A 26,553-nucleotide genomic window follows, 5' to 3' on the forward strand; every position below is an offset into this window, starting at 1 on the left:
CCAGGGTACAGCACGGGTGATCACAGCTCAGGGACCAGGGTGCAGCGTGGGGTGCTCACAGCTCAGGGACCAGGTGCAGCGCGGGTGCTCACAGCTCAGGGACCAGGTGCAGTGCGGGTGCTCACAGCTCAGGGACCAGGGTTCAGTGTGGGGTGCTCACAGCTCAGGGACCAGGGTGCAGCGCAGGTGCTCACAGCTCTGGGACCAGGGTGCAGTGTGGGGTGCTCACAGCTCAGGAACCAGGGTGCATCCTAGGTGCTCACAGTTCAGGGACCAGGATGCAGTGTGGGTGCTCACAGTTCAGGGACCAGGGTTCAGTGTGGGTGCTCACAGCTCAGGGACCAGGGTGCAGCGTAGGGTGTTCACAGCTCAGGGACCAGGGTGCAGCGCGGGTTCTCACAGCTCAGGGACCAGGGTGCATTGCGGGTGCTCACAGCTTAGGGACCAGGGTGCAGTGCGGGTGCTCACAGCTCTGGGACCACGGTGCAGCGTGGGGTGCTCACAGCTCAGGGACCAGGGTGCAGCATGGGTTCTCACAGCTCAGGGACCAGGGTGCAGCGTGGGTGCTCACAGCTCAGGGACTAGGGTGCAGTGCGGGTGCTCAAAGCCATGGCTGAGATAGTGGCTTCCCCGAGACCTGCTCTCTGCCCACACCTGGGCCAAGGCTGGCTCTGCTGGGGGTGTGTGACCAACTCTGTGAGGAGGCCTTGTCCACCCTGCAGCCCTGGCCTGCTTCCTGCATGTTTCCTCTGGAACCCACGGCAGGCCCCGAGGCAGGCCGGCCTCCTCCCCAGGTGGGTCCAACGTGTGGTCCGAGTGCCACCTGGCCCACGCTGTGCTGCCTGGAGCTGTGGGTGGCGGAGCCGAGGGCCATCCACCAGCCTGATGGGAAGGCTTTCTCCATTTAATGCCTGTAACTGCAGATGGCACTTGGCAGCAGCAGAACCAATATTTCGAGAGCGTCCTGTGCATGTCTGTGGTGAGAACGGAAGCCAGGCCTGGTGTCCTAAGAGACACAGCGGCCATGCCCCCGGGTCTGGAGATGTGGGAAGAGCCCCTGGTGAGACCACCCAGATGGGGGCAGCTAAGCTCGGGTGCCACCCAGGTCTTGCATCCCCTGGCTTCCTGTGCTTGGCTTCCAGGGTCCCTGCCTCAGCTGGGAAAGGGCCCACGGTCGGCCGAGTCTGGTGGACCAGCAGGTGTGGGCGCAGACCAACCCAAGGTCCTGCTTAGCTGGTGTTTGCAGGCGCTGTCTTCCGAGGGACACAGCTAGACGTCCACACTTTCTCCCCATCTCTGATGTTTGGTCATGGTGGATGTTGCTCAGGGCTGTCCTCCCAGGGTTAGCAGATTCCTAGATAGTGACCAGCTGGCCCGAGTGTCTTTCCTGTGCCCTCACCGAGGGGTCCTATGACCCTACCCTAACCACTAGGGCCAGTACCAGATGCCTGGGAACAGCCTGTGCTTCTGCTGAAATGACCCAGAGCAGCCAGGCCAGCACCTGCCTGCCCACCTGCCCGCCTGCCCACCTGCCTGCCCGCCTGCCCATCATTCCTTCCTGGAGGCTGTGGTGAAGGCTTTCACCTGGCTCGTCCCTGCTCTGCTCACCAGGTGCCCCTCTGTGGCCTGCCTGGTGGCTGTGTCCCTGCTCCTGGGGAACAGGGGTGTAAAAGCCCCCTTCATGAGGGTGGTTTCTGTCTCCCTGTGCTAGCACCCCTGACTGAACAGACCTGGGCACACCCGTTGCTGCTCCTCCAGTGGCAGGGACTTTACGGACTCCTAGGGGCCCCTAGGGACGAGGACCATCCGAGTTCTTAAGAGCTTCAGGCACAGGAAGAGACATGGTTTTGGGGGTGTCACTGGCTTTGGGAAGCCCAGGCCTGCTCATCCCCAAACCAGGGTCATTCCAGAAGGACCCCAGTCCTCCTGGAGCCGCCAGATCCAGCCTGCTCTGGGAACCGAGGTCGCTGGGGCGGCCAGACTGAGGCTCTGAGGTCAGACACTGCACAGATGTTGGTAAGCGGAGGTCAGCAGCCCTCTGGCCACAGAGCTGAGCTGCTGTGCAGAGGACCTTCATCCTGGCGGGCTGGCCCCTGGTGGGCTGGACTCTGGTATTGGTCCCCAAGAGGAGTGCTGCGGGCAGTATTGTTTGTGAATGTGGGTTTAGGGGCACTCAGCTACAGTTCTGCCATGTCCACTGCCCCGGAGGGGAAGTGAGTGGAGATGGCTGTGTCTTCCATCTCTGTAGAGGGAGGAGGAACTCTCGTCTCGAGGCCATCTCAGACCCTCTCATTCAGATCTCCCTCTGGCAGGGCAGTGTCCAGGCTGCAGGGCAGCGTCCAGCAGAGGTGCTGATCAGAATAGTTACAGTACTGGCTGGGGTCAGCAGAGGCTCTGGTGATGTCCCAGGCAGAACATTTGGGGACAGAACTCTGTCTGGAGGTGGGTGACAACATACAGGCTCTTCCCTCCTCCCTGTGCATGGACAGACCATCTCAGGGACATTGCCTCTCCCTGTCCTCATCTGTACTGAAGGCTGGAGTCCCAGATCTGCAGGGACAGACAGGGCAGGTGCATGTTCAGGGAGGTTGTGGGAGCTTGGGAGCATCCCTCAGGAAGTGAGGGGACATGGGCTATGACATGTCCCCACAGAGACCCAGCTGAGGCAAGGAGGCCTTCTCCAGGGCCCCCATGTGTTCCAAGGTTGACCACCCAGTGGGGAGGGGCACGTGACTACGGTGAGCTGGTCCCTCCAAGAGAGTCCAGAGGAGCCCAGCTGTGAGCCCTGAGAGTCTGGCGGCCCCCACGGCAGCCCTGGCATGACATGAGGGGCCGTGGGCCTTTCCTGTGTGGCAGAGCCCCCTCAGGCTCCGTGGGCACACAGGCTCCAGAAGCCCTGGCAGCCACACTGGAGACAGGAGGTCAACCTCAGTGTAACCAAAAGATTATTCAGTGTAGTGGCAGCATGAAGAGTTACGGCAGTGTCCTTCACATTCTCCTGTCCTGCCGAGAATTCCAAATGCAGGTGAGTCTCAGCTGGGGCACCTCCGCCCCAAGCAGGGTCTGGCTGAAGCCCGCCCACCTGGCGAGGGAGGTGCTGTCCCTCACCGGCTGCAGCTCCCTCAGCTCCCTGAACCCGGAGTTCTTGTGCTGAGGTTTCTGGGGAGAACGGCGCACTTTCAGGCTGCCCCGAGGCACACCCCAGCCTGGCACTTCCCGCAGCCGCGCTGTGCCCCACAGAGGCCAGGGCCCAGGGAGCCTTGCTGGTGCTTCCTGCATGCCCAGCATCGTGCAGTGGGGGTCTGGGGGTGACCGGGAAGCCAGGTCCTCTCCCAGGTGCTTGTGGGCAGAGGGGGGTGCTGCTGTGAGCAGGTGAAGGAACAGGTGGCATCTGACTAGGGTCCAGTGAGCCCTGACCTCCAGGGACAGCAGCCAGGAGAGGGAGGGGCAAGGGCTGGCCCGCTGGTGAGTTCCCCTCTCTGCTGGCCTGCGAGGCTCCCTGCCCCTGCACTGTCCTCTCACACCACCAGCTCTGAGGAGAGGCCACTAGCTCTCTCCTCTTCTATGTTCCCCCTGCAGCCACACTGCAGGTCCTGCGTCCTTCAGAACCCAGAGTCCACACCCCAGGGAGCCCACGCCAGCAAGTGGCCATCAGCCCTGACGCAGGTGTGGGGCTGTGTGTGTCCATGGGATGTGCTTTGTCAGCCACCGTTCAGCCCGTGGCTGTGGGTCCTGGGCCCCGTCCGACGGCTCCAGCAGGAGCTGAGCAGAGACCGCGTGGTCTGCCAGCACTCATCACGGTGCTCTCCCACGTCAGGGTCAGGATGGAGCACAGGCCGCACCTCGGGCGCTGCGGCAGGATCCTGGGGGGCAGTCTGTGAGCCTGGCTCTCCTCTGGGGGTACCCAGTGGGCATCCCCCCCTGCTGTGTCCCCGCTGGGCCTGGCAGATGGGCATGTGGCTCAATGCCTCATCTTGTAGAATGGAGGGCAGGTGGGGGCGCAGCCCAAGCCCTGCAGAGTGACACTGCTCCTGTCTGGGTGGAGGGCCGATTCAGGCTCTGCCGCATCCTTTAGGAACACTGGTTGAGCTTGGGCTATAAGTCACCAATGCAAAGTGCAGAGCCACCCATGTGTGGGCACACAGCGGCCTGGGCCAGAGCAGCTGACAGCAGGGTGGGGGACCAGGGTGCTCTGTCATCAAGCCGTGGAAGTCCAGGGCGCACACAGCTAAGAGGGCCTCGCGGCTCCTCCTCTGTCCACCTGGAGGCCTGGCCCAGTTGGCCAGGTGTGGCCCACCCTCTGGGTGTCCTCTGCCCCCCGGTGGTGCTGTCTTCAGGGTGGCCGCTCCCTGCTGGGCCGGCTCTGTGGGTTCTTTCCCTTCTTCTGCAGGCCATTTCTCAAGTTTGCTTTGGGCACTTCCTGTCCACCCTCGTCTTGTGGCCTCCTTACTCTGCTTCCTCTTATTCCTGCCCCCAGGATGGCCTTTGGCCCTGTTATCCCAGCCCACCCGGGAGGGCGCTGCGTGAAGGGGAAGGCGGCCTCTGCCTGCTGCAGTGCCCTCTGCACGGGCTCAGCTGTGACAGGGGCTGAGGCCCTGTGCTGGCTCCGGCCAAGTCCTCCCAGGTTGGGATTCCCACAGGTGGCAGGCGTGTCCCAGGAGTGGCGCTGCTAGCTGACAGTGACTGTCACCGTGTTGGTGTCCAGTGTGTTGGCGCTGACTCAGGGCCCGGGCTCGTCGTCGCTGGCACACTGTGTGCTTGGAAGGGTTGGAGTCGAGCCTTTTCAAGCCCACGTGTGTGGGACACGCTGTCTGAGACGTCGCCCGCTCCTCTGGGTGACTCGCCTTTAGGAAGGAGGCAGTCACTTGGTTTTCGTGCCCTGCTCCTGTGATGGCTCTCTGTGTTGGCTCAGGAGGAACTTGGGGCTGGCGCTTGGGGTGTGGATACCCACCTGCGATGGGACTGAACTCCCCGCCTCCAGCAGGGTCTGCCAGCCTGTGTCTGGCTCGTCCTCTCTGGACCTGCTCTGCTGTCCTTAGGTGTGTTTGGCGGTTGGTCGGGAAGTGCTGTAAGCTGTGCCGTGTGCCCTGGGCTGTCTCTGCTGTGAGGGGGCATGTTCCTGCCGTGGGCCCTGCAGGTGGGCTGGTAGGGGCGTCGGCAGCTCCTCAACCTTCTCTGACATGGTCCTCCACCCTGGTCTTTCCCTTCCGAGCAGCACCACCTCCCATGCCTGCTAGGCATGTACTGACCACATGCTGCTGGCCCCGAGGCATGGGTCACCCCCAGCATCGACCTCCTGTCCCCATTATCAAGCCAAGGGACACAAAGGCTGCTGTGCTGGGCCACGGGGCTCAAGGGACAGTCAGGTTTGCCAGCAGCTACCCCTGGGATGCACGTAGGAGCCACCTGAAGGAGTGGCAGTGGCAGTGGCCACCAGATTGCCTCCCTCCAAAGGCACTGGCCTTGCCAGTGTCAGAATAGGATTCCCTCCTGGTGCTGGAGCGAGGAGCCTGGCCTCAATGCCCTGTTCACGGCACCCGGCCAGCCAGCGCCAGGCTCAGCAGAGTAAAGCTCAGACCCCTGGACCCGGGGAGAGAGGCGCCTCCGTGGCATGTGCAAGTCCTGTCACGGACGTGTTGCAAGCTGTGCACGTGGACGTGTGGCCAGAGGGTGTTGGCCTTTTGTTGGACGGGAAGCCGCAGTCCTGGGTACCTCACCGGCCCGTTTGCCTCGGGCTGTGCCATCCCCGCCTCTGCAGGTGTGGTGACAGGCACATGGTGCTCTCTCTGAAGTCACTCAAAGCCACCAGTGGAAACCGGGCCAGGGTGTGCCCCCTGCTGTCCCTTCCCCTGTGGTGGACTAGAGCTGTGGAGCCCTGGCGGCTTCAGCTCCTGCAGACACATCAGAGAATCTGGTGACACCGGCAGTTCCTGTGCTCCGACTGCACATCCAACGGGGATCCGCCTGCAATGCTTGCTCTGGGCCCAAAGCGTGCTTGCCGCTCGGCAGTGGGTACTCTTGCTGGTCCTCCATCGCCGGCCCTTCCTGCTGTCCGGCTGTGTCCGCCGCCTGGACCCTGGGGACACACACCCGCTCCTGTCACTGTGCACCGTCACAACAAGGCAAGCAGAGTCGTTGTGGTTATGTTATACAGCTCTGGATCTGGTGGATCGTGACGTAGGGCAGTGGTGTCGCTTTCCACATAGCATTTTCAAGTCAGTGGATGAGCAGTGTGCTCTCCTGATCCGAGTGATTTTGAGATTAAAAATATGTTCATGGCTGAAAAATGACAACAAGATCCTTGCAGATATGTAAGGTTTGTGGGAAGGGAAGCCCTGTGGCGGTCGAGGGCAGACCAGCCAGGAACTGGGGCAGGTGTGGTCAGGTTCCTGCTTCACCTGTGCACGGCTGGCCTGGCCTGCCTGAGTCCAGATGTGCCTTAGGCACTGGCGAGGTGGGCAGAGCCACAGGAAGGATGCTTGGGGCCTCACAGGAGTGGAACACGGACGTTTCCAGTTGGGCATGGGTCACTTGTGGCCAATGGGTCCTTCAACTCAAGAGTGAAGGCTACCTCATGCAGACAGGAAGCGGAGGTATCCTGGGTGCTGCCTGTGCCTGAGGAAGACAGTGCCCAGTGCCTGTGACCTGGGTGGGAATAGGAGCCTGGGACAGCTGCTTCTGGGACCCCTGAGTGAGTGCTGTCTCCGACCTTCCAGAGCTCTGCCGCTTAATGCTGTGGTGCCGGAGCCAGAGACTGCTCTGCCACCAGGTGCCCATGAATTTCAGAACTGCCCCCAGAAGTAACTGCCACCTCAAACCCTGACCTGCAGGCAGGTGTTGGTGCTGTTCTCTCCCCGCGTGTAACTCGGTTAGCGCACTTGTTTGTTTCAGCTGAAATCCAGAACTTGGTCCTCTGTGCTCTCAGCCTTGCTCTGCTTGACGTCGCCTGCAGGCCCCTCCTAGTCGGCTGAGGGTGAGGCTGGCGGAGGCTGGACCCACTGTGGAAGCTGGTGACCTGGCAACGCAGCCACCCCTGGGCAGTTCTGATCAGAGCCCTCTTGGCCTTCCCACTGCCCGGGTGAGCCCAGGGGCACTGGTGGGCCTCCAGGATCAGGAAGGACGGGCCCAGAACCACCTGCCTCCCTTCCTTGGGAGTGTCCTCAGGCCTCTCCAGGGACACACTGGATCCACCCACTGTGACCCGCTGCTCAGAGCACTGGCCTCGGGGCCCTGTGCTCGTCCCAGCACCGCAGACAGACTCCCCTGTAAAACGCCTTCCCCGCGAGGAGACAGCCCTGCCCGATGGCGAAAGTCTCTTTGCTGAGGAGGTGGGAAGGGGAGGTGGCCTTGGCGAAGCAAGGCCCTGGAGCCGGAGCCTCCAGGTTGGCGGGGCATGGAGCAGAGCAGAGCCCTCCTGACCTGCTGAGGTGGGCTACAGTCCAGTGCCTCGGCCAGTTACATAGACTTTAAACCATCCCCTCGCCCCAGAAGGAACACCCTGCCTGTCGCCTCCCTGCACGCACCTGTCCCTTCCCGGCCGGTGGCCCTGCTCGCCTTCCCGGCCGGCAGCCCTGCTCTGCCAGTTTCCTGCCTGTGGAGCCAACGCTGGGAGCCCTTCCCCTCGCACCCCCCTGCCTGTGCTCAAAGGCCATCTGCAGACCGCTGGGGACACATCCGCCAGTCTCTCCCGTTGTCTTTCAACACTGAGAGTGGCTTCTGTATCAGCAGGCACCAGCTCTGGTCAGACATGTGGCTGCAGTGCTTCTGTAAGGGACGACTCTGCCACGAAGCCCCAAGGACCTTGCTTGGACTCCTGGGGGACCCCGGCAGACTGGACTAGTGGCCCCTGAGTTTCAGTGGACAGTCCTGAGACCCTGTAGGAACACTCCTCCCTGCCCTCCTGGTGAGGTGAGGTTCCCTGCCTCCTTTCCCAGGTGGGGCTTCAGGCCACAGCCTCGGCAGCAAGAGTCCGGCGTCCACGTGGCGTCACCTGCCCTTGGCCTTCAGGGTTTGTGAACCATAACTGCCTTAATCACCTGTGGCTGGCTCTGTACCGAGGACGTGTCACCATCTGTGACATCAGAGTGCTTCATGCGCACGCAATTGCTGGATTTGGCGGGTCGGACTGACAGGCAGTAAAGACGGCCTCTGTGAGCGGTGGAGTCTATGTGAGTGATGATACAGAAGCAAGAGCAAAAGCAAGTGATGGTCTGGGGTGTGTCTACGCCCCCTGGCTGGTCCTGGCAGGAAGCTGGGGCCCAAACAGGCAGTCATCACATCAGCTGACCATAGATGCCCAGTCCATCGTTCTGTGGGTTGAGGTCATGGTCCCTGATCACTAGGGCTGTACCCACTTCTCCAAACATGCCCACTCCTGGGGGGTGGCCTGTGAAATGATTCGCTCCCACAAAACAGAAACAAGCCACTGGATTTCACCAATGGGAAGACCTCTGCCATATTTGGACCAGATGAATTTTATATAGGCATAAATTTAAAGTACAGATTTTAAAATCATTTGAAAGTTTTCACTTCCTTCTCTTTTAAAAATTTAGGCAGTGGACAGTAGGAAAGGAATAGCAAGCTACCCACATGACTTAAGGTGGGGTGTCCCTGGACACACAGAGGAAAGGGCACCCTGAGCACCGAGCCTCCTGTAGACCCCATTGTCCCACACCAGCCCTGCCGACCCGTGAGAGCCACGCGTGTCCCACAGCTCCTGAGAGGCGCTCTCTCAACATCAGTGGAGAAGGAAGATCACAGGCCTTGGCGGAGTCCAGGAAGCCAGGGCTGCTGGCCCCAGCGCACCCTAGACGGGAGGAGCTCATTGCCGGCTGCTGGCAGGCCTGAGGGCACTCCTCCCGCTGTCCCACAGGTTTCCAGAGCCTCAGGGATGCTGGCGCCCTGTCCTCCCGCTGTCCCGCAGGTTTCCAGAATGCTGGCTGGCCCTGCAAGCGCTGCGTCAGTGGCCGGTGTCATCTTGCTAGGTGTCTTTGCTTGCTTACAGGTGACTGGTACCAGGTCTGTGGGTCCCAGGACACCCGCCTGCCATTGAGCCAGTCCCTGCTCCACTCTACTGCCAGCAAGTCCCCATCCTTCATGGTCTCCATCAGGGCAAAGTCCTCTGACCCATCGCTGCGTCATCCTCTGGGAATTATTGATCTGTTTCTTTCAGTTCTTTATTAATTAGTGATTGTGAGCAAGCTTGCATGGCCATCCTGGCTGGGTACTCTCACTAATTAGAAAAGCATGTTTGTGCTGAGCTGGGCAGTTTTGCTGGTCAGTTGTTGGGGATGTTTTTGTGTGTGACCCAGGCTTTCTGGGAGGTACTTCTTGGTTTGGCGTTATTCTCTGTCAAAGGGAAGTGACACAAGGTTCTGTTTAAAGCGAGCGAGCTGTTCACACAGTCTGTAGGGGAGCAGTAGCTCCCAGCCTCCGCAGCTCGGAACAGTGGGAGTTAATATTGAATGCGTCCTGGAGTGCACCGCAGATCTGCTGGATGGAGTGCCAGCGGGGGCTGAGAGAGCCACGCCATCGCCCCAGAGGGGACCCACTAGCACAGCCACTCTGCCCGTCCTGCCGTGTGGAGTCCACATGTCATTCTGCACTCCTGGCTCAGGCTTGCCTCTTGCCAAGGCGGTGGGTGCCACAGGCGAATGTGCCCCCTTTCCTCGGGCCTGGTTGGTGGAGCTCATGGGGGCGCTTGCTGTGGCTGCCATGAATGTGGCGTTGCCCTGGCACCCTGGCCCCTCTGGGAGCAGCTCAGGTGTTTCAGTTGGTGGACTGGTCTTGTCTCAGAACTGCCCACAGTAGAGCTGGTGCGGAGCTGGCCCCCTCGGGCACATGCTGTGTGGCTGCCTTACAGTGGTGTGCACAGCCGGGCTGACCTCGTCTTCAGGACCCTTAGTATTGACACAGACAGTCCCGTGCCCAGCTTGAGCCCCTGTTGCAATGAAACTATTGGTGCAAGCCACCTTGCCGAGCAGTGTCACTGAGCCCATCGGGACACAGCCAGACACCAAGGCTGGTGCCCCATGCTTGGCTGCCCACATCTTCCCCCTGGAATGCAAAAGCTTCTCTGTGCAGCACGACTTAGGCTGCGTCCCTGGCCTACTGTGACCGGGTCAGCTGGCGCCTCTAGGCCCCAGATTGGCTATGTTGAGGAAGTCAGCCCTGAGCTCACAAGATCATTGTCACTGCTGTCACTATGAGGAGCCCCACATGGTTACTCCCCCACTAGTCCAGTGGAGCTCCTGCGGGCACAGCAGAGGACAGCCCAGCCCCCCCGAGGTGCTGAGCCCCCAGGAGCCCCTCCCTTTCCCTCCTTTCCAGCGTCCTGCTCAGCAGTCCTGGAGTCTGAGTGCCATGCGAAGAGCAGTGACTGGGTGGTCTGCCCTCCAGGGCCCTGGGTGGGACCCTCTAGGGGGCTCCTGGCCTCACCAGGCGTCCTCTGTCTTCATCTCTGAGTTCTGTGCTGTAGCCACGCTGCTGAGCTGAGAAGACTGGTGAAGTAACTTCTCTAACGCCCAGCGTTCGGGTCCTTCCTCTGGGGACGAGGAGCCGGGAGGGGACTGCTGGGCACTGTGTCTGTTTCCATCTCAGAGGCTGTCCACAGTGGCTTCCTTCGCAGGGCTGACTTCTGTCTGATGTGGGTGTGGCTGACAGTGGACGGACATTGGGGGTTTGGTGAGCCCCGCTGCAGTCGCTGGTGTTCCACTAGTTGGGTGGCACACTAGTGGAGTCATAGCTGAGTGGCTTCTAACATACTCAGCAGCAAGCACCCACTGCACAGCTTATGAACACGGACAACTTGCCTCCTGCTGGGGCGGTGGGCTGTCCCTGGCTGGAGGCCGCAGGAGGTGGCTGCTCCTAGTGTGCAACCTTGAGCCCCAGAGTCGTGGTGCGAGGTTCACGGCCACTCCTGGAGCCAAGCCACCACCAGCAAGGACAGAGGAAAGGTCCCCAGGGTGCAGCGTTTGTGCTGCTCCTTCTCTTCTTGGGGGTGTCTCCTTTTCTGTCCACTCCTGAGTCCACAGGACGAGGCTTCAACCTGCCATGTTCCAAGCAGGGCAGAGGTTGGGCGTCAGCTGGTTCTAAGCGTCAGGCTTTAGTTACATACGAAGCTTTCCTGTCTCCATCCCTCACGTGGGTTGGAGCATGGACATTCCCAAAGCCAGGTCCTAGAGAAAGAAAGACTGAAGGCCAGCATAGGCACATCGGCCAGATGAGGGAGGGCCAGGTGCAGGGAGGACGGCCAGGGGTGGGAGGGCCTGGGGTCCAGGGCCAGGTGCAGGGAGGACGGCCAGGGGTGGGAGGGCCAGGTGCAAGGATGACGGCCAGGGGTGGGAGGGCCAGGTGCAGGGAGGACGGCCAGGGGTGGGAGGGCCTGGGGTCCAGGGCCAGGTGCAGGGAGGATGGCCAGGGGTGGGAGGGCCAGGTACAGGGAGGACGGCCAGGGGTCGGAGGGCCTGGGGTCCAGGGCCAGGTGCAGGGAGGACGGCCAGGGGTGGGAGGGCCAGGTGCAAGGATGACGGCCAGGGGTGGGAGGGCCTGGGGTCCAGGGCCAGGTGCAGGGAGGACGGCCAAGGGTGGGAGGGTGCGGGCCTGGGGTGGAGGTGTCCCCGGGCGGGGCGTGTGGCCTGTGTTTTGCTCCTGCCTCTGCCCATCTCTGGTGCAGTGCCTGTGCCCTCGGGGATGGGGCTGCCTGGGCCCAGGGTAGGTTGCTGTCTGGAAGTCTCTGCAGGAGAGGAGGAGGGCCCAGTGGTGAGGGCTGCAGACCCCCTGGTGGCCAAGGTCCCCACTGCTTTCTGGCTGCGGTTGGGCTGGACAGGGCGTGAAGGATGTGCTCAGAGCTCCTTCTGCCCCTGAGGGTCGTGCTCACCATCTGGCCTCCGTCAGACCCGTGTCCTCTTCCTTGGAGCCTCATTGAGTGACGCTGATGGCCGAGTCAGGGTTTGGGTTCTGGTTTTGTTGGAAAGTGTCTTTCTTTCCTGAAACCTTGAGACGTTGCTGTCAGGTTCCCGCATAAACTCAGCCCATGCCTTCTCCACCCACAGCCATGCGGGGAGCACCCCGCAGGGAGCACACCAGGTGCCACCTGGGGGACTGTCCGGGGAGCAGATGCCCTCATCCTGGGGCAGGGAGCAGTGCTGAGGCTGGAGTGGGGCCAGGTTCTCCCTGTGGCCCTCTGGGTCAGTGGGACCCTCTTGTCCGGACGAATGGGCCCAGGAGGAACTTGCGCGGCAATCCCCAGGTGCTCACGGACCCTCTCTTCTGCCCACAGTGTGCAGGAGAGGAGAACTGGGTGGACAGCAGGACCATCTACGTGGGACACAAGGAGCCGCCCCCGGGAGCAGAGGCCTACATTCCACAGAGATACCCTGACAACAGGATCGTTTCCTCCAAGGTAGCCCTGGCCCTGGCCCGCATGGCCACAGTTGACCAGGGACGTGGCTGCAGGCTTGGTGCTTTCTGAGCTCATGGCTGCTCCCACTGCGCTGCCCTGTGCCACCCTACAGCAAGGACAAGGGACAGGGGCTTCACAGAGGCTCTTTACCTCCTTTCCTCCAGCCACCCCAAGTGCGTTAGACCCGAGAAGACCAGTGCTGTCTTCTCTTTAGTCATGGTGGAGAGTCGGGTGTGAAGTCTAGGACTTGGCTTGTGAGCACTACCTGGTCACATGCTGTCACCAGAGACCCTTGGCCAGAGTTGCCATCGCAGAGAAGAAACCACGGTAGCTTTCCTGGGAAGGAGCATACTCCAGGGCTCCCTGGAAGGTGGGGCTAGGGTCCTGCAGGAGTGCGTCAATGAGGTGTTGGTGTGCAGAGAGGTGTGGACAGGGGCCTCTGCCCGAGGGGGTCTTTCCCTCCATGGGTGCCAGGAAATGAACTGCAGGGTGGATTCGGAGCAGGCTGAGAGGACAGTTCTGACCTAGAGGCAGAGGACCGAGGCGGCCTCCCTGGGCCAGCATGCGTGTGGTGTGCCAAGGTGTAGGCCCTGGGGCCCAGAGCCAGACCTGCTTCGTCCACTCCTTGACGCGTCAGCCTGTGCAGACTGCTCGGTGCCCACGTCACATCCAGGGTGGGCACCCACATTTGTCAACGATGCTTTACGATAGGGAAGGCCAGCTCCTCGGAGCCCTTCCGTGGGTTTATTCCACCTGCAACAGCAGCGTCAAGGAATCATAGTAGCTGTAATCTCCAGAAACAGACGGGGTGCATACAATGCTCAAAAGCAAAATCCCAACCAGATGACATCCTCTGTGGTCACAGACGCGATACCAGATGCAGGAGTGAGCTGAGAGGGCTCCGCTGAGGCGCAGTGGGCCTCATTCAGGACTCGCGCTCGCCAACACTCACTGAGCACGGTTTCTACGCTGACATGTGCTTCCCCGGCCCCCAGGAGGCCCGAAATTTGAACCCCTCATGAGCATGTTTCCTAAGACCAGTGTCTCCGCAGTACACGTGCCAAGCAGAGCTTAGTGGCACTTGTGGGGACCCTGCGCAGACCTGTGAGCCGCACACCATCAGTGCCACGTCCTGTGTGGAACGTGTCGCAGGCCCTGGCCACCCAGCTCCCCTTGCCTGGCTTCTCCCCCAGGCACAGAGCTCGGCCACCAGCATGTCCCATTCAGGGCAGAAAGCTCTGTGCAGGCTGCTGGGGAGCTGCCAGCACCGGCTCCTAGCTGACCCACACCCTGGGATTTAGGAGAGCTGAGCTGTGCTGTCCACCTGCCTAGTAGTGGCCCCCACCCCTGCCCCTTGGCGCTCTAGGTGTGCCAGGGCTAGCCTACTCTGCTGTGTTTTCCTTCTTAAATGTTCCTGTGCCCACCGCCCTCTGGCCCAGAGGCCCTACGCCCTGCCCCCTCCCTGCCCAGCCAGAGCGGCCAGGCCTGGTTTAGATGAAAGAAACCACACCCAGGCTGGGTGGGATTCAGGGCCAGGCCCTTCATGCCCAGAAGCTCTCAGGCAGGAACCAGCAGAACTAAGTCAACACACTTGTCAAGAGTGGTCCACGGCCCGTCGGGAAGAGCCTGAGCAGCTCCGTCTCAGCAGGGCGCGCTTGCCAGCGGCTGCCCACCAGGTCATCCTCACCTTCACAAGAGGCGGTGGGCACCCTGATCTCAGGGCCACGGAGGTGGTGACGGGAAGTTTCAAGGGAAAGCTGCGTGCACACAGCCGCCTGCATGACCAGGTCCAGGAGGGAAGGGAAGGCGCAGAGGACGTGCCCTGGGGTGCTGGGCGGCATCGGTTCCCTGGAACCCAGGGGACTCTTGAGCAGCACTTGAGCAGTCGTCATTGCCTCCTCTTGGGTAACAGCTCGGGGTGTGGAAGGTGCTGTTCACTTTGTGGCACACAGTGTCTGGATTTGGAGAGTGTGGGTGGCGACGTCTCTGTGTCTTCTTGGGAGAACATTTTGTTTCGACATAAAAGCAGACTTCTGGCTAGGACTTTTCAAGTGCCCCACACAGCACTTGGCAGGTTCGCTGTTGGTAGATGGGGCTGGGGAAGCACTGCCCCGGGGTGCGTCCGGGTTCTGTTCCTTTGGGGAACGCGTTGGCAGGAGAGGAAAGAACAACAGCTGCCGTCATGGCCCCGCCTGTCCTGCCTCAGCACCCCCGGGGAGACCGGCACTCGGGAGGGTGATGGCCGCCTCGAGCCCCAGTCCACCTCAGGCCACAAGACCCCGGCCTTCCCTGCTTGGCCCTCAGGAGGCTGCAGAGTTAAAGTGCGGCGTCTGCACTGCCACCCCTGGCCTTGAGGAACGCTGAGCCACTTTGCATTATTGGAAAGCAGGGGCACCTCTTCCCATTGGTACCTCTGCCCGTTGGTAGACACAGGGATGTTTCAGCGACTTGTATTTGCATAAGTGACTTCCACGACTTCCACGTCTGTCCTATCGTTTAAGCTCTAAAATGACTATTCCCAGGCCGTGGACCACTCTCAACAAGTGTGTTGACTTAATTCTGCTGGTGCCTGCAGAATAGAATAGGCCACTGTTACTTCTTACTCCCAAAGTGCTCATGAAGACACTCAGGCTTGGCAGCAGGAGTGTGCCGAGGCTCGGGAAGCTGCTCCTGGAGCCCGAGGGCCCTGCTGCGCCTGCCCTCCAGTGCTTCACAGTGATCCCGCAGCTCCCACAGCCACGCTCCAGCCACGGGGCTTTCTGCCCTTTACGTACTCATTCCCAATCACAGATGAAAGACGCCTCCATTCCGCGTGAATCGGTCACCCTCCTGGTGGACCAGGGTTCAGGCCTCAGAGCCTTCTGGGGACAGCCATGTGGGCACTGGGGCTGGCTCCATTTCAGGTCATGAGCAGCTGAGACTTCAGGCCAGTTCCGGGTGTTTCGAGTCCATCCCGGCTGGTGCGGGGCAGAGTTCCTTAGTTGGTCTCCTTGCCGCATGACTGCAGGAGAAGCAGGTGGCGCACTGTCAGCCGCACTGCCGGCCAGTCACACGGCCAGAGCCAGCTTGCCTGGTGCAGCCGGAAGCAGGCCGAGGTCCCGCTCCAGAGGCCACACTGCGCTCTCAGCTGAGGGTGGGAGCAGAGCGCCTGAAGACCCTGTGAGCGAGGATGTGCAGGCTTTCAGTTGCCTGGTCTGACTCCGCTTGCAGTCGGGGGAGATGCGAGTTTGCAAGTTCCCAAGCCCAGTGCTTGCTGTTGGTTAGCTGCATCTGAGGTATGGCTCTCAGCACAAGAGCTGAGTGAACGGTTGGAGCAAACCAGAGGCAGGAACCATTTGCTGGTTCCCTACGCCTGCCAAGAAGGAACGGGCCCTCACCTGCCCTCATGGACGTGGCCCCCTGCCATGTGCACCTGCCACCACCAGCCTGGGTCACACAGCTGGGTCAGCGTGCAGGAGGCAGCAAGGGAAGGGAGGCTGTGGGAGAGCGGCCTACGCAGCATCCGAGAGAGTCTCCATGTAGAACCGCTCTCCAGTGGGTCTGCCGTTCAGACTGCAGGATGTGCTCTCCAAACCTGCCCCGCGTTGCTGTCTGATTCTGCATTCCCTGGAATCAGGCAGCAACGCGGGGCAGGTGCAGGGCAGGTTGGAGAGCGCATCCTATTTTAGCAGCTTCTTGGGTCAACAAGTTAATAAATGGTGAACAACTCCACCAGGTTTTGAATCATGAGTCTTGTGTCCAAACTGAATGTCTTGCACTTTGAAATCTGGGCTGCTTATCGTGTGATGGGAATGACACTGCACAAGGCACAACCGTCCCGACGCTTAGTGTTGCTTTTCTTTTACGCAGTACACGTTTTGGAACTTCATACCCAAGAACTTATTTGAACAATTCAGAAGAATAGCCAACTTTTACTTTCTCATCATATTTCTGGTACAGGTAAGGCCCATCTTGTTTTCTGTCTCATCGAATGTGAATTGGATAGGTGATGTTTTATTCATGAGTAATTGACATGTGGGCTCTAATAAAGAGCAAGGACAGGGTGCTCGCTCACTTGGTTCTCCGAGACCCTTCTCAGCTCAAACACTTGGGATCACTATGTGTCCAAGCTGACTGTCCTACACCTTTCTCCTGGAACCCGGGGGGACCCAGCCCAGCCACGTTGCCCCACTCATTCTCTTTCTGCGTGTGTAGTACTTCAGAGAAAACCCAAAGAAGTCACACACCTGACATCAGCAACTCTGGAGACTGATGTAGGAGGATGGCAAGTTTGAGGCCAGCCTCAGCAACTTAGCAAGACCCTGCCTCAAAGTAAAAAAATAAAAAGAGCTGGGGATGTAGCTCACACCCCTGGGTTTAATCCCCAGAACCAAAATAAAAGAAACAGAAAGAGACTAAGAGACGAGACAGAAAGACAGCATGGCTGAGGCATGAACTGGGGAGCAGACGTCTGTCAAGAACACCGTCCAGCTTCTCTGTCATACAGAATACCAGCCAGTGGTTTTCAATTTCCCTCGCATTGAATTACCCAAGTAATGCAATGGAAGTGTGACCCCAGAGGCAGTGTTTCAGATGAGCATGCACCAGATTTGGGTCTCTGCCACTTACCACACATGGCTTCCTTCAGCACACCCCTTCACAAAATGACTGTAATCTGTGAAAGCCAGCAAAACAGGCCACGTGCCTCTTGCCCAATGCTCCTCTGTTGGAGGGTAAAGTGAGCTCCACAAAGTGCTTTAAGTAGGTAGAAGCCAATGAGGGGGTTGGGAAGTAAAGGTAACGGTGGAGGTGGGGGTATAGGTGGTGGAGCTGGATGTGGAGTGGTAGGGATGGTGGTTCTGGTGATGGAGGTGGAGATGGTGGAGGTAGTTGGGAGATGGTGGTGGTGATGCTGATGCTGATGGGGGAGATATAGAGGTAGAAATGGTCTAGGTGTTCGGGGGTGGTGGTGGTAGAGATGGTTCAGGGAGACTAGTGGAGATGCTCGTGGGGGTGGTGTGGAGATGGTGGTGGAGGTGGAGGTGGTAGTGGTGGAGATGTTGGTTCTGATGGTGGAGGTGGAAATGGTGGTTCTGATGGAGGGGTTAGTGGTGAAGATGGTGGTTCTAGTGGTAGAGGTAGTAGTGGAGATGCTGGTGAGGGTGGTGTGGAGGTGGAGGTGGTGGTGGTGGTGGTGGTGAGGGAGATGGTGGCTCTAGTGGTGGAGGTGGTAATGGAGATTCTGGTGGGGGTGGTGTGGAGGTGGTGGTGGTGGAGGAGGAGATGGTGGTTCTAGTGGTGGAGGTGGTAGTAGAGATGCTGGTGGGGGTGGTGTGGAGGTGGAGGTGGAGGTGGTGGTGGTGGTGGTGGTGGAGGAGATAGTGGTTCTAGTGGTAGAGGTGGTGTAGAGGTGGAGATGGTGGTGGTGGAGGAGATGGTGGTTCTGATGGTGGTGGTGGTGGTGGTATTGGTGGAGGAGGTGGAGGAGATAGTGGTTCTAATGGTGGAGGTGGTAGTAGAGATGCTGGTGGTGGTGGTGGAGGAGATGGTGGTTCTAGTGGTGGAGGTGATAGTAGAGATGCTGGTGGGGGGTGGTGTGGAGGTGGGGGTGGTGGAGGAGATAGTGGTTCTAATGGTGGAGGTGGTAGTAGAGATGCTGGTGGCGGTAGTGAGGAGGTGGAGATGGTGGTGGTGGTGGAGGTGGAGGTGGAGGTGGAGGTGGTGGTGGAGGTGGTGGTGGTGGAGATAGTAGTTCCGGTGGTGGAAGCAGTAGTGGAGATACTTGTAGGGGTGGTGTTGAGGTGGCGATGGTGGAGGTGGAGGTGGTGGTGGAGGTGGAGGTGGTGGTGGAGGTGGAGGTTGTGGTAAAGGTAGAGGTGGTGATGGAGGTGGAGATAGTGGTGGTGGAGGTGATGATGGAGGTGGAGATGGTGGAGGTGGTGATGGAGGTGGCTCTGATGGTAGAGGTAGTGGTGGAGATGGTTCTGATGGTGGAGGTGGCGGTGGCGGTGGAGGTGGAGGTGGAGGTTGGTGGAGGTGGAGGTGGAGGTGGAGGTGGAGGTTGGTGGAGGTGGAGGTGGAGGTGGCGGTGGAGGTGGAGGTGGAGGTGGAGGTTGATGGAGGTGGAGGTGGTGGTGGAGGTGTTGGTGGAGGTGGAGGTTGTGGTAAAGGTAGAGGTGGTGATGGAGGTGGAGATAGTGGTGGTGGAGGTGATGATGGAGGTGGAGATGGTGGAGGTGGTGATGGAGGTGGCTCTGATGGTAGAGGTAGTGGTGGAGATGGTTCTGATGGTGGTGGTGGAGGTGGAGGTGGTGATGGAGGTGGCTCTGATGGTAGAGGTAGTGGTGGAGATGGTTCTGATGGTGGAGGTGGAGGTGGTGGTGGAGGTGGAGGTGGTGGTGGAGGTGGAGGTGGTGATGGAGGTGGCTCTGATGGTAGAGGTAGTGGTGGAGATGGTTCTGATGGTGGTGGTGGAGGTAGTGGTGGAGGTGGAGGTGGTGGTGGAGGTGGAGGTGGTGGTGGTAGAGGTAGTGGTGGAGGTGGAGGTAGTGGTGGAGGTGGAGGTGGTGGTGGAGGTGGCTCTGATGGTAGAGGTAGTGGTGGAGATGGTTCTGATGGTGGAGGTGGAGGTAGTGGTGGAGGTGGAGGTGGTGGTGGAGGTGGCTCTGATGGTAGAGGTAGTGGTGGAGATGGTTCTGATGGTGGTGGTGGAGGTAGTGGTGGAGGTGGAGGTGGTGGTGGAGGTGGAGGTGGTGGTGGAGGTGGAGGTGGAGGTGGAGGTGGTGGTGGAGGTGGTGGTGGTGGAGGTGGCTCTGATGGTAGAGGTAGTGGTGGAGATGGTTCTGATGGTGGAGGTGGAGGTGGTGGTGTAGGTGGAGGTGGTGGTGGAGGTGGTGGTGGTGGAGATAGTAGTGCCGGTGGTGGAAGCAGTAGTGGAGATACTTGTAGGGGTGGTGTTGAGGTGGCGATGGTGGAGGTGGAGGTGGTGGTAGAGGTGGAGGTGGAGGTGGTGGTGGGGTTGGTGTGGAGCGGGGTCATCAGCTGTCTGTGATTGCTGCAGCTGTTTGAGAATGATTCCCTGACTGTGTTCATTGTAGCTGATCATCGATACACCCACCAGTCCCGTGACAAGTGGACTCCCGCTGTTCTTTGTCATCACTGTCACCGCCATCAAACAGGTGAGAGTGCCGCAGACAGGGAGGGAGGCTGCCTCTCGCTTTGTCATGAAGGCCACCTTAAACTCGAAGCAAGGCAGCCTCGCTTGTTGCAGCTGGCGTGTGGAAGAGTTCACTTCCGTAGCTTTTCAGGTTGACGCTTGAGGCAGAATGAGAGCTTTGGTTGTTTTTTTGGTGCCCCCATCTGAGATGATTGGTCTCCGTGCTCTGAGACAACCAGAGAGGACCCTGGCTCAGCTGTGTGACATAGCTGCTGCATGTCCTGTGCAGGTGGTGGGTGTGGATCACAGAGTGCTGACCCCTGAGGTGCAGCGTGTCCTTCCGTCCTGATGGGTGAAGCCCAGGACTGACACTGGGAACGTAGGTTTCACTGAGCATTTTCCCCAGCTTAGTAGTACATCCTCAGCACTCTTTACTCCAAGAAAACTTTTGTCACCCCAAAAAGAAGCTATCATCAGCTATCATCCGCGGTTCCTCTTCTCCCAGCCCCTGGCAAAGACCAACTCACTGCGCCCTACAGAATCGCACAGCGTGTGGTCCCTATCCACCTGGGGTGCTGGTGCTTCATCACAAGCGATGCTAGTTCAAAAAACCATGCTTTTTAGTATGAACAGTGCACCAGCTAGTCACCCACCGTCTGAGGCCAGGCGGGTGGGGCTTCCACCTTGGGCTGTGGCGAATGCTGCTTAGAACACATGTGTGCATCTGGGTGGATATGGGTCTCTTTTCCCATTTGTTTGTTTTAACTGACACTTAATAATTGTATATCTTACACATTGATGGGTGCCCAAGGCTTCGTTCCTTGGGGCATACGCCTCGGAATTGCTCTGCGGTCTGAGTGGTGGCCAGGAGTCCCTGAGTGCTCCCACACTGTGCGTCACACACCGGCAGGCAGGTTTTGCTGGCTCCATGATCTGCCAGTGCTGGGTGCCAGCTCCTGACGGCAGCCGTCCTCACATTTGTGACGTGGCATCTTGACTGGTGTTTCCCTGGCAGCCAGTGATACTTCTCACATGCTCATTGGCCATTTCTGCATAATTTTTAGAGAAATACCTGCACACCCTTTGCTGACTTTTACATGGGCTTCCTTTTGTATGGGTGAGCTATAAGAATTCTCCATTCACTGCAGACACAAGTTCTTTATCTGCTGCAAACGGATGAACCCTGCGGATTTGATTCAGTGTTTTGGGGTCAGTTTTTCATGTGAGACATCTGGATAATTTACAAATGGCAATTTCTAATTAAATTCTTGATGCTCAGATTTGTGCTGACAAAGCTGTGCTTTTTCAGTGTGAGTCTTTTTTAAAAAGCCTAAAGCGTGTTACCAGGGACATGCAGTGAGCCCAGCCATTAGAGGAAAGGGCCCTGAGGCGCCATGTACGGGTTCAATCTAGATTGGAGCAGTGTGGGGTGGAGCTGCGCTCAGGACAGGTGAGGGCCACACGTTCTCCTCCTTGGTGTTCAGGCCTCGATGTGAGGATGTCTGGATTTGCTTTCTAATATAAACTGTGAGGAGCCCTTGAGAGTTCCCTGGTGTTACTTTGAGTTATATTTCTCCCCCATGGCAGTCTGGAAGTTCATTTAGAGAGCAGACCCTCCGGGAGAGCAGGCAGCAGGGTCCTGGTGGCCGGCACCTGCCGCCCTGGCGAGCCTTTGCAGGGTTTGGTGTGTCACACACAGGCTGATCACTTGCTCATCTGTTAGGAGCTGGTCCCCAGGGTGTGTCGTGGGTGTGGGCAGTGGGTAGCTGTAAGACATTCATTACAGTCGTTGGACCTTGGAGACCCCACCCCCGGGCTTAGGGGAGGCGTGACTGACACCTGCTCTCCTCTGCCTGGCTTCCAGGGCTACGAGGACTGGCTCCGTCACAAGGCCGACAATGCTATGAACCAGTGTCCTGTGCACTTCATCCAGCACGGCAAGCTCGTCCGCAAGCAGAGCCGGAAGCTGAGAGTAAGTGACAGCCGACACGTGCCCCTGGTCCAGATCATGTGTACCTGGTCTAAATCATATGCCTGTTTCTAACCACATGTGCCTTGTTTCTTGAGAGTAACCGCTGAAATATGTGCATGGCCTAGGCCACGTGTGCCTGGTCTAGATCACGTGTGTGTGCCTGGTTCGCATCACGTGGGCCTGGTTTGCATCACGTGGGCCTGGTCTAAATCACATGTGCCTGCTGTAAATCAATAGGATAGCAGTCTACAAGAGCGTTTTGAATAACTTCTCAGTGGACTGGCAGAGACAGACATCCTGCCGTGTTTAGAGGTGTTTTGAATTATTTAAGCAGATCCCTTTAGAGCCTTATGTTCTGAAGCACCTGTTCCTAGCCTTGTGGCTGGCCCCCAGCATTGGCCTATCCTGACCGTGAGCTTAGACTCCAGCCCTAGCGTCCCCACCCTCCATGAACCCCTGGCCCTGCCCTGGCCTGCTGCCCCCTCCCATCCTCTCCTGAGGCTCTGCCATCTGTCCTGCTCTGGGGCAGCACAAGGCACAGGGAGTGTGACAGGCCCTGGGTCGGTGTGTACAGCCCCTCTCCCCACCTTGGGGCGGAGGCAGGCTCCAGAAGGCTTGCCGTCAGGCACTTAGGAAGCCCGTGAGAACACACCGCCTGCCTCGGGGCGTGCACACTCCTCTGCAGGTGCTCCTGACTCTGAAGGACCACTCTGATCTGTGACCGTGTCTGTGATACCTGGCTGCAGGAGAAGGATCCAGGCCATCGCAGAGGCTGAGCGCTGGCCATCCGCCCCTCTCTGCCCTGCAGGTCGGGGACATCGTCATGGTCAAGGAGGATGAGACCTTTCCCTGTGACTTGATCTTCCTCTCCAGCAACCGTGGAGATGGGACCTGCCACGTCACCACTGCCAGCTTGGATGGGGAGTCAAGCCATAAAGTAACGTCCCCATGTCAAGATGCACTCTGGGCCTGGTGTCCAGACTCAGCTATGGCTATGGATGCTGACCTGCCATGGCAGTTGGTGTCCTGGGCATGGGGCCACCAGGGCCCCTTCCTTCTGGGGGCACGGGGGTCGGCCCCCCATGTCTGTGCCCCGAGCTATCTCAGGTGACAAGTAACTCGCATGCTGGCCTGGGCGGTCCAGCTGGTGGGCTGAGTTCAGGGCTCCAGGAGGTCTGTCCATGTTAAGGTTCCACTCTACTGGTCAGAGTTGGTGTCCTTCCTTGCCAAGAGCTGAGTGGAGGCTCCGCAGCTTGAGGTCTTGCCCGAGTGCTGCACGAGTGAGCCTGGCTAACACGGGAGGGCCCTCTGAACCCTAACTACCTGTGGGCTCAGCGTGGTCGCTGTGCTGGGGCTGTGCTCCAGGAACCTCACCGTCGGAGAGAATAGGGCACCCTTCCCTTTATGGCTTTCTTACTTTAAAATCCCAGAAGTTTCCAAAGGGCCGTGAACAGGAGCTTGCCCCCTGGCTTGTGAGTCCTGGCTCCAGCCTGGTGCTGGACCACTCCTGGGTGAGAGCAGTCAGAAACTGCGTGGAAGCCTTGTCTTTACAGGATCACGGATGCACACGCCAGCCTTCCGTGGTCATCTGCCGGGTCTTAGTGTGAAGCCCGTGGACTCCTTTCAGTTTTGTGTTCATGTTTTCTCTGTAGTGCATCCTAGGAGGATTAGCCTTCTCCATAGTGACAGTCCATGGGGCCATGGCTTCTCTGGACAGTGCTGGGCTCGGGTGTGAGCCTGGGAGGACCAGGTCATCTAGCCTGGGACCCATGAGCCCTCCCACCCCCTGGCAGAGGCCTGCTATCTGGACCTGCCCCTGGGCCCAGGCATCTGGCTCTACTGGGGGAAAGCACAGTGGCCTGTCCCTCCCCAGGACTGAAGGTCAGAGTTGCTGCTGCTGGCGGACTCTGCCTTTGCACTCTGCATGTTAATTTTTCCCTGAAGTCATGCCCCTGCATTTGGTTTGGCTCCGGGGACGGGAGTTATGGGAACCCTGCCTTTGAGGGCAGAGCGTGGGGTAGGAGGCCCAGCTGATGTCCGGGGAGCTGTACTACGTGGGCCTTGCAGGGGCTTTTCCCATGTGTGAGCCGAGGACAGACCTCCTCTCAGGGTCTGTGGGGACATGACTGGGGAAGCAAGCGCCCCAGGAGGTGGGGACAGCTCACTGTGTGTCTGCCCAGTCCCTGACCCTTAGAAAGGCGAGGAAGAGGAGACACGGGGCACTGCCTCCCCTCCGGTCTCCTGGACATGGTCCTTCCTTCATTGCAGGGGAGAGCTGCAGCCCCTGGCCCTCCTGTCCCTGCCACAGGTGCTCTGACGGCAGCATGGGCATCACCAGGCTCCCCTTAGGAACACAGCCCTGGGGCTGCTGCGTGGGAAGCCGGGGGCCGGCTTGTAGCAGCGGCCTGGCAGCTTCCTGTGGCTCCGATGTGTGCGTGGGCTTGAGTGGCCCTCTGGTCCAGGCAGCCCCACGGTCACTCAGAAGCTGTGCTGGCCCAGTGATGACAGGCGAGGGCAGCGGTGGCAGAGTGGGGAGGTAAACCAAGTGCAGCCAGAGGCCAGCCCTGGGAAGCACAGGCCACTGGCCTGGTTAGTGGCTACTACTGGGACAGATATGTCCAACAGTCCAATTTTGGAGAATCCCAGCCGGCTTCTTTGCCGTGCTAGTGTTTAGGTGAGAATTGGAGAGTTGGCGTTTCCTGGCCTCGAGCCGGGGGGCAGACGGTGCTGCCAGGTCTTTTCAGGCTGTGAGCAGACACAGGCTTCCCCTCCCACGTCTCCCGGTGTCACGTTGGCTCTGCGTCAGGCTTGTGTGTGTGCACCGAAAACACCAGCGGGGGCTGCCCCCAGGTGGGTGGCCAGCGTGGCGCCGGGCTGGGTGGTGAGCTAGTGCCCCTGTCACTTTGCAGACACACTACGCGGTCCAGGACACCAAGGGCTTCCACACGGAGGAAGACGTCGATCGCCTGCATGCCACAATCGAGTGTGAGCAGCCGCAGCCCGACCTGTACAAGTAAGGCCCTGGAGGCGCACAGCAGGCGGGCCTCGGGGAGCACTGACCGGCAGGCGGGGCTGGACTGTCCACAGGCGCGCGAGGCCACTTCTGTTACTTTTTATGCAAACGCTGGAAGAGGCCCGTGGGTTAAGTGTTGAGGAAAAGCGAAGTCTGTTTATTTTGAGGAGGTAACTTGTAAGTGGAGTTAAGGAAGGCCACCCGATCATGGCGGGGAGAACAGACTGAGAGGCCAGGGCCCAGGTGGGCCAGCGGCCAGTGCACCCCAGGAGGGCCGAGTGCAGCACCGTGACTGGCTTCTCTGTTCCAGGTTTGTGGGCCGCATCAATGTGTACAGCGATCTGAACGACCCTGTGGTGAGGTGAGTGGCCGTGGCCATGGCCCCCTGCTGCTCTGGGAGCGCTCCTTCCTCATGGGGGAGGGCTGGCCACCCGCAGCCTTCATGGTGGGGTCCCCTGAGGAATGCCCGGTTCTGCTCCCGGCTGCTTCCCAGGTGTGCGTCTGTGCAGGTTAACTAAGGTGGCCCTGGAACACTCTGAGCAGGTCTGCCCTGAGGGTGGCCGCCTGGAGGGTCACTGCCTGGGCTGGGCTGGATCGGGAAGGGAGCCTGAGGGACATGCCCAGAGGAAGGGTGGCCAGCACCTCTCACAGCAAGCACACTGGTAGGCCTCAGCCCTGAGGTTGCAGGCTGCTGGTTTGGAGGACATTTGCCAGTGTGTACACCTCTTGAGGTCACCCCGGGGTGACCTTTGGGCTCAGGGCCAGACACCAGGAGCAGCTTGGCTGGGTGCATGCACCGGCTCTGTCGCCGTGGTCCTGGCCGCTGTGGTCACATGCGGCACACCCACATGGGGCAGCAGCACCATGAGCCACCTGGGCCCTGGCTGCCGCCGTCGGTTGTCCCTGCTGAGCGCTGACTGTGGTCTCGGGGGCTGTGTCTGATTTGCGGACTGGCAGTTGTTTGCAGTGGCACGTTCTAGGAACACGACTTGAGTGGGTTTGGGAGCTGCCCCTTTCTGGGAAGTCCCTTGGCCCGAGAAGGCGTCTGTCTTCCAATTCAGGCGGTCTCCAGGTTGTCAGGGACAGACTCGGGGGGGTGTCAGACAAAGCAGTTACTGAGGTTCCAGCCCCTGGGATCCCCTGGAAGGCCTGGGTCAGACAGCCGTGGGGAGACGGTGCACGGCTTAGCAGGTCTCATTGTCGCCCATCCGTGGGCTGACGAGTGCTGCCCAGGTCCGTGGGGCGTGGCTTCAGCTTTCCTGGGTACATATTGTACCAAGGTAGGTCCCTGATTGCTCTGAAGAGAGCCTCCTTCTCAGTGGTGAGGGTTGGTTGGTACATGAATGAGGAGGTAGATGGAGCCTCGTCACCTGTGGGTGGATCTGAGGTGGCTTCCCAGTCCTCCTGCTGTCGCTGGGATGCCAGGTGCCTCAGAGGGTGACGGCTGCCGGGTTATACTTTGACACCAATTCTAGTTTGGCCTTTTAATATTTGTACTATTCAGTACACCTTTTAATACCTGGGGTTTTAAAGATATTTGTAGCTGTCGAAAACATGGAGGCTGTAAGCCGTCTGTCCAATCCTCAGTCACACAGAGGGATAGTTCTTCTTCCTTCTCTTCAAACAAGAAGCAAAGCACTTGCTCAAGTAAATTATTTTTAGACTTCCCAGAGACCCACTCTAAACGGGCCGTTTGTTTTCATAAGTGCTTGTGACATCGATTATCCAAGTGTGCTGCTAACAGAGGCTGACAGCTCTGCACAGCCCCAGGAGCCATGTCTTTAGTGGCTGTCTGGCCGGGGCAGCAGGATGCCAGCTGCGCGCCTGGGGTGCTCCTCCGCACGGTGCCCCTTGGCCCAAGGCCTCCCGGTCATCCAGCCGGTGAAGCAGAGCCGCGTAGGCCAAGTCACTGAACGTAGTTACGTATGTGACATTGGTGGTTCTCCCCCTCCACAGCGTAGGGACATCAGCCCACCAGCAGACAGCCCCAGCAGGTCCTAGCAGCGGTTCCTGCCCTCCAAGGGATCGGT

At 59.4% G+C, this 26,553-nt stretch overlaps 1 protein-coding gene across 6 annotated transcripts in view; it reads left to right on the forward strand.

Annotated features, from left to right (window-relative positions):
- The window catches only part of Atp11a (ATPase phospholipid transporting 11A), a 105,150-nt gene that overhangs the window by 38,011 nt on the left and 40,586 nt on the right, over positions 1-26,553 (forward strand). For all 6 annotated transcript variants that reach the window (XR_013092890.2, XM_076872587.2, XM_076872589.2 and 3 more), the window contains exons 2-8: positions 12,281-12,403; positions 16,253-16,342; positions 19,480-19,560; positions 21,403-21,510; positions 22,319-22,447; positions 24,420-24,523; positions 24,834-24,884. Coding sequence is in view for 5 of the 6 variants with exons in the window: in XM_076872587.2 (XP_076728702.1) it covers positions 12,281-12,403; positions 16,253-16,342; positions 19,480-19,560; positions 21,403-21,510; positions 22,319-22,447; positions 24,420-24,523; positions 24,834-24,884 (686 nt within the window). In the remaining variant the exon portion in view is untranslated. The remainder of the gene's footprint in view (positions 1-12,280; positions 12,404-16,252; positions 16,343-19,479; positions 19,561-21,402; positions 21,511-22,318; positions 22,448-24,419; positions 24,524-24,833; positions 24,885-26,553) is intronic.

The sequence above is a fragment of the Callospermophilus lateralis genome, chromosome 12, assembly GCF_048772815.1.
Source record: "Callospermophilus lateralis isolate mCalLat2 chromosome 12, mCalLat2.hap1, whole genome shotgun sequence".
Taxonomy (NCBI): Eukaryota; Metazoa; Chordata; class Mammalia; order Rodentia; family Sciuridae; genus Callospermophilus; species Callospermophilus lateralis.